General features: G+C 59.5%; 1 protein-coding gene across 1 annotated transcript in view; it reads right to left on the bottom strand.

Annotated features, from left to right (window-relative positions):
• ABCA7 (ATP binding cassette subfamily A member 7) overlaps window positions 1–6,318 on the bottom strand; it is a 26,055-nt gene that overhangs the window by 14,715 nt on the left and 5,022 nt on the right. Inside the window, exons 14-24 of the mRNA XM_017885657.1 lie at window positions 5,201–5,377; window positions 4,614–4,836; window positions 4,262–4,483; window positions 3,986–4,187; window positions 2,673–2,783; window positions 2,238–2,409; window positions 1,345–1,476; window positions 1,103–1,242; window positions 826–963; window positions 321–505; window positions 164–233 (exon numbers count right to left, since the gene is read on the bottom strand). Coding sequence (XP_017741146.1) covers window positions 164–233; window positions 321–505; window positions 826–963; window positions 1,103–1,242; window positions 1,345–1,476; window positions 2,238–2,409; window positions 2,673–2,783; window positions 3,986–4,187; window positions 4,262–4,483; window positions 4,614–4,836; window positions 5,201–5,377 — 1,772 coding nt within the window. The remainder of the gene's footprint in view (window positions 1–163; window positions 234–320; window positions 506–825; window positions 964–1,102; window positions 1,243–1,344; window positions 1,477–2,237; window positions 2,410–2,672; window positions 2,784–3,985; window positions 4,188–4,261; window positions 4,484–4,613; window positions 4,837–5,200; window positions 5,378–6,318) is intronic.

Raw genomic sequence — 6,318 nt, 5'->3', positions numbered from 1 at the left:
CCCCATCTTCTTCCTCCCCTCCCCTTCCTCCTCCTTCTCTCCCTCCTCCTCTTCCTTCCCCTCTCCTCCCCTCTCTTTCCTCCCCCTCCCTCTCCCCCTCCCCGTGTTAAGGCATAGCCACCCCACGGCCCACCCGCTCTGGGTCTCCCACGCTGGCCCTCACCGACTCTGCTGCCCTGGCTGCCGTTCTTTTCCTGCCCAGTGTTCATGCTGCCCTCCATGTCAGTGTCAGCCTGCGGGCAGAGAGGCACCAAGTGACTTGGCCTTCAGGGCTGAACAGAGTCCTGGGGGTCAGGGGTCAGGAGAGGGCTGGTCCCCACCTTCTCACTGGTGGTCAGGGGCAGGCGGGCCTTCACTAGCGTCAGGTAGTAGCCGGAGCCCAGTTGACGACGCAGGAAGAGTGGGGACCCACAGCAGCACAAGCGACCCCCTGCCACCACAGCCACACGGTCTCCCAGCAGCTCCGCCTCATCCAGGTGGTGGGTGGAGAGGATCAGTGTGCGACCTAGGCATGGGGGACCGACCCACAACTACCATCAGGCCACCGGGTCTTTGCCGGAGCTGGGGCCTCTGCTAGTTGTCTGCCCCATGAAGCAAACTCCTATTCATCCCTCAAAACCTCATTCCCCAGAACCTCCTTGTCAGAAACCTTTTCTGGCCCCTTAGGCAGAATCCAGGGGAACCTCTGGCTACCCCCAACTCTTACTGTCTTGGTATTTGAGCAGCAGCCCCTAAATACTCCTACTCATTCCTCAAAACCCCATCCCCAGCACTTCCTTGTCAGAAACCTTTTCTGGCCCCTCAAGCAGAATCCCCAGCTCTTACCTTCTCGGTATTTGAGCAGCAGCTCCCAAATGCCGCGGCGGGAAGCAGGATCCACACCAGCCGTAGGCTCGTCCAGGAAAACAACTTGGGAGCCACCCACAAAGGCAATGGCCACAGACAGCTTCCGTTGCATCCCACCTGGTAGAGATGGGGAAGTGACCTCAGTGTGTTGCACCCAGCCTTGGGCAGGGCTGTCTACCCCCGTGGACCTCAATACCTGGCTTCCCCCAGGCACCCCCCCCGTCGGTGAGGTGATGTCCCTAGGGATTGGGCTCACCAGAGAGGTGGCGAGTCTGCACACTCTGCTTGGAGACCAGCCCCACGTCCTGCAGCAGACGGTTCTGCTCGGGACCCACCGCAACGGCACTCAGACCCTTCAGCCGCCCATAGAACCAGATGTGCTCGCCCACAGTCAGCCTGTGGCCAGTGCACACAGCAGAGTGACCCACATGGCAGGCAGAATCCCAGAGGGCGTCCAGCCCCTTCCCACCACTGCACTCTGGGCCTGCCGAGACGCACATGTCAAACAACACATTGTACTGGGGACAGATGCCCAGGTGGGGCCGGATGGCGGTCATGCTGGAGCAGACGTCATGGCCCAGGATGAACGCAGAGCCACCACTGGGTGGGAAGAGACCACTCAAGATGGACCTGTGGGTAGAGGGGTCTCAGAGCAGCCCCCTTCACAGAGTGCATTAACAGTTACAGAGCACCTAGTTTTAATTTTTAATTTTTTAATTTTTTTTTTTTTGAGACGGAGTCTCGATCTGTCATCCAGGCTGGAGTGCAGTGGGGCGATCGCGGCTCACTGCAAGCTCCGCCTCCTGCGTTCACGCCATTCTCCTGCCTCAGCCTCCTGAGTAGCTGGGACTACAGGCGCCCGCCACCACACCCAGCTAAGTTTTGCATTTTAGTAGAGATGGGGTTTCACCGTGTTAGCCAGGATGGTCTCAATCTCCTGACGTCGTGATCCACCCGCCTCGGCCTCCCAAAGTGCTGGGATTACAGGTGTGAGCCACTGTGCCTGGCCACAGAGCACCTATTAAATGCTACATCCAAAACCCTGTGATAGCCTCATTTTTATTTATTTGTTTATTTTTATTTTTTTGAGACAGAGTCTTGCTCTGTTGCCCAGGCTGGAGTGCAACAGCACAGTCTTGGCTCACTGCAACCTCCGCCTCCTGGGTTCAAGTGATTCTCCTGCCTCAGCCTCCCGAGTAGCTGGATTACAGGCATGCGCCACCACGCATGGCTCATTTTTGTATTTTTAGTAGAGATGGGGTTTCTCTCCCATTCTGGCGTATGGGAACCTTCTGACCCCTTTCCCACTGAATGGCTAGAGAAGCTGAGGCCCAAGGGAAGGGAAGGAGTTGGGGGGGGGCTCGCGGGGAGGGAGTGGTTGGGGGGCTCACAGTGTCGTGGTCTTGCCGGCCCCGTTGTGGCCCAGGAAGGCAGTGATGTGGCTCTGGTAGAAGTCCAGGCTGAGTCCCCGCAGGGCTGGCTGCGGGCTGCCAGGAAAGTGCTTCTCCAGGCCGCGAACGGAGACCCCAGGACTCAGGCCAGGCGGTGCCTCCTCCACCAGCACTGCAGAGACGGGATGGACTCAGGCATGGAGGTCCTGGGTGTCCCGGTGCCTGCAAGTCCCTTAGAGCTAGGCTGTGGAATCCGGGACCTGCTGGGCTGGGGCCTATGAAAGTTGGGGGAGCTTGGGGACTGCAGTGTGTTCAGGGCAGGCATGAGGGTTGGGGTGTCCAGGTCATTGACATTGGCATCTGTGGAATCTCGTTTTGCGGGGAGAACTGGGCATCTAAGTGGGAAACCAGCTATTAAGCCTCGTAGGGCCTCACCCTTTGGGTCCAGCTGTGGGGGGCAAGGGGCTGGACTCTTGGAGGGCCGAAGTCCACACCAGTAGCTCCTCCGAAAGGGAAAATTCCATGGTTCAGGGATCCCATACTGGCCTGGGGGGAGGGGCACTGGTTATCACTTAGCCCGCCCCCCGGAATATACCAGTTTTTTTTTTTTTTTTTTTTTTTTTTTTTTTTTTTTTTTGAGACAGAGTCTTGCTCTGTCACCCAGGCTGGAGTGCAGTGGCACGATTTCCGCTCACTGCAAGCTCCGCCTCCCGGGTTCACACCATTCTCCTGCCTCAGCCTCCTGAGTAGCTGGGACTACAGGTGCCTACCACCATGCCTCGCTAATTTTTTGTAGAGACGGGGTTTAACCATGTTAGTCAGGATGGTCTCGATCTCCTGACCTCGTGATCTGCCTGCCTGGGTCTCCCCAAAGTGCTGGGATAACAGGCGTGAACCACCGTGCCCGGCCTTTTTTTTTTGAGACTGAGTTTCACTCTTGTTGCCCAGGCTGGAGTGTAGTGGCTCGATCTTGACTCACCACAACCTCCACCTCCGAGGTTCAAGCAATTCTCCTGCCTCAGCCTTCCTGAGTAGGTGGGATTACAGGCATGTGCCACCACGCCTGGCTAATTTTGTATTTTTAGTAGAGATGGGGCTTCTCCATGTTGGTCAGGCTGGTCTCGAAATCCCAACCTCAGGTGATATGCCTGCCTCGGCCTCCCAAAGTGCTGGGATTACAGGCGTAAGCCACCGTGCCCGTCCCAGTTTTTTTTTTTTTTTTTTTTTTTTTTTAACAGATGGGGGTCTCATTCTGTCGCCCAGACTGGTACGATTACAGCTTACTGCAGCCTGGACCTCCTAGGCTCAAGTGATCCTCCCACTCTATCCTCCCAAGTAACTGGGACTACCAGTGCGTGCCACCATGCCCAGCTAACTTTTTGTAAAAAAGGAGTCTCACTATGTTGCCCAGCCTGGTCTCAAACTCCTGGACTCAAGCGATCCTCCCGTCTCAGCCTCCCAAAGTGCTGGTATTACAAGTGAGTCACAGTGCCCAGCGACTGTGCCAGCTTCTGGTCACACACCTGGAATCAGGGCGCCCAGGTGTAGGGGCCAAGAAACCCCACCCACCACCTGCCTCAGGCCGCGCCCCTCCAATGCAGCCACCTGCATGCCTGTGCCAGGAAGCCCCGCCTTCTCTCCAAGGGAATAAGTCTCTTGGTACCAAACAGCCTGGAGGTCACGCCCCTAGCCCATCCTCCAGCAAAGCAGGTGCGACCTGGCCCAGAGCCCTGTGCCCTACGGCCCACCTGGGCACACAGCTTCCAGGTACCAGGTGGCGAGGCTGTAGAGCGCCGCGTCCAGCAGCAGAAGGCCAGAGACCTGGGCCAGGCTGAAGACGTCTGCTGTGGGCCGGGTGCCCACGTTGTGCCACCGCGCACCCTCGCCCTGCTCCTCCAGCAGCGCCAGGCTTTCGCAGCCGAAGCCGAAGGCCACGGGCGACAGCAGGCTCTGTGGAAAAGCGGGCGGTCAGTGAGCGGCCGAGGCGGGGGGCGTCCCCCACCCACCCCTGACCGGGCTCTCACCGCAGCCACGCGGCCACCCGCCGGCAGCCGGTCCCGCCAAGCCACGCACAACACGTAGGGCAGATACAGGGAGAAGTAGGCCAGGCCGCCGCAGGCCGCAGCCAGGTTGGCGCGGGAGAAGAAGGCGCTGAGCAGGAAGCTCTGGGTCACTGTGGCCACGGCGAAGGCCGCCAAGAACAGGAAGACCACGCCCGGGTGGCTGTAGGGGAGGATGTCCCCCAGCTGTGGGAGGCGACGGGAGCTGAGGTCCAGCTCCTGGATGGCCCGGGGGCGCGCACCCACGCGGGGCAGCTTCTGCCTGCCACCCTCCTGCGCACTCATTCTGCAGCTGGGCAGGCCGATGCGCGCCCACCTTAAGCACCAGAACCAGCAGCGCGGCGCTGAGCAGGAAGGGTCCGAGGCAGCTGAGGAACCAGCCGAGCCAGAGCACCCCGCGGCTGAGCCCCATGGCGCGCATGGTGTCCCGCAGCCGTGTCTCCTTCTCCCGCACCACGGCCTTCACCGTCAGCGTCACGGAGTAGATCCAGGCCAGCGTCAGGAAGAGCGGCAGTGACCGGCTCAGCACACGCAGGAACCTGGGGTGGGGACGGCTGGGGTGGAGGCCGGAGACCCTCCGCAGACTGCCCCCCGCCCCCCACCATCTGGCACGACTGTCCCGGGATCTCAAGACGGGAAGATTCGCCTCCCTGTTCCTTGGACCCTGATGCAGCCAGCCTCGGGCTCCCAGCCATCAGCGCAGGCCAGGCTCTCCCTGCGCCGGGAGACCCCAGACCCTCAGAGTCCCCTGCTCCTCCCGCTGCAGCAGGTCACGTGGAGTGGTGTAAAGGTGCAAAGTTCGCAGCCTGGACCGCAGGAAGGTTCCCAACAGAGCCTGGGCCCACCCCCACACCCGGGACCTTCCAGCCGCGGGGGAGAGCGGGGAGGGGTGCCAGAGCTCACATGTCATCCACATAGCACGGATAGGGCATCTGCTGCAGGTAGAGGCCGGCCCGGGGGGCGGCGCCGCTGAGCACGCGGACGGCTGCGCGCTCCACCAGGTCCTGCAGGTACACGAAGCCGCCCCACACGTAGCGCAGGTCGGTCAGAGGGTCTGCAGCTGGGCCAGGGTCCCAAAACCTGTGAGGGGCATGGTAGCAGGTTGTAGGAAAGGGCTAGAAACTCTCGGGGCCCCGCCCTGAATAACTTTTTTTGCTGAGACTGGGTCTTGCCCTGTCGCCCAGGCTGGAGTGAAGAGCTGCAATCATAGCTCACTGCAGCCGTGACCTCCCGGGACCAAGTGATCCTCCCACCTCAGCCGCCCAAGTCGCCTGGCTAATTTTATTTATTTATTTATTTATTTATTTATTTATTTATTTGAGACGGACTCTCGCTCTATCGCCCAGGCTGGAGTGAGATGGAGCCGCCATCTCAGCTCACTGCAACCTCTGCCTCCTGGGTTCAAGGGATTCTCCTGCCTCAGCCTTCCGTGTATCTGGGACTACAGGCGCGTGCTACCACGCCTGGCTAATTTTATATATTTTTTAGTAGAGATGGGGTTTCACCGTATTAGTCAGGATGGTCTCGATCTCCTGACCTCGTGATCCTCCCGCCTCGGCCTCCCAAAGTGCTGGGATTACAGACGTGAGCCACCGCGCCCGGCCCATGGTGGCTAATTTTTTTTTTTTTTTTTTTTTTTTTTGAGATGGAGTCTCGCTCTGTCTCCCAGGCTGGAGTGCAGTGGCCAGATCTCAGCTCACTGCAAGCTCCGCCTCCCGGGTTTACACCATTCTCCTGCCTCAGCCTCCCGAGTAGCTGGGACTACAGGCGCCCACCACCTCGCCCGGCTAGTTTGTATTTTTTAGTAGAGACGGGGTTTCACCGTGTTAGCCAGGATGGTCTCCATCTCCTGACCTCGTGATCCACCCGTCTCGGCCTCCCAAAGTGCTGGGATTATAGGCTTGAGCCACCGCGCCCGGCACATGGTGGCTAATTTTTAAAGACATTTTTCTCGAGGTTGGTGGGGGTGGCGGGGGGCGGGGGCCTCACTGTATTGCCCGGGCTAGCCTCGAACACCTGTC

This window comes from Rhinopithecus bieti, unplaced genomic scaffold, assembly GCF_001698545.2.
Source record: "Rhinopithecus bieti isolate Rb0 unplaced genomic scaffold, ASM169854v2 scaffold_15283, whole genome shotgun sequence".
Lineage (NCBI taxonomy): Eukaryota > Metazoa > Chordata > Mammalia > Primates > Cercopithecidae > Rhinopithecus > Rhinopithecus bieti.
The sequence above is the reverse complement of the archived record's forward strand: the minus strand, read 5'-3'. Positions and strand labels throughout refer to the sequence as shown.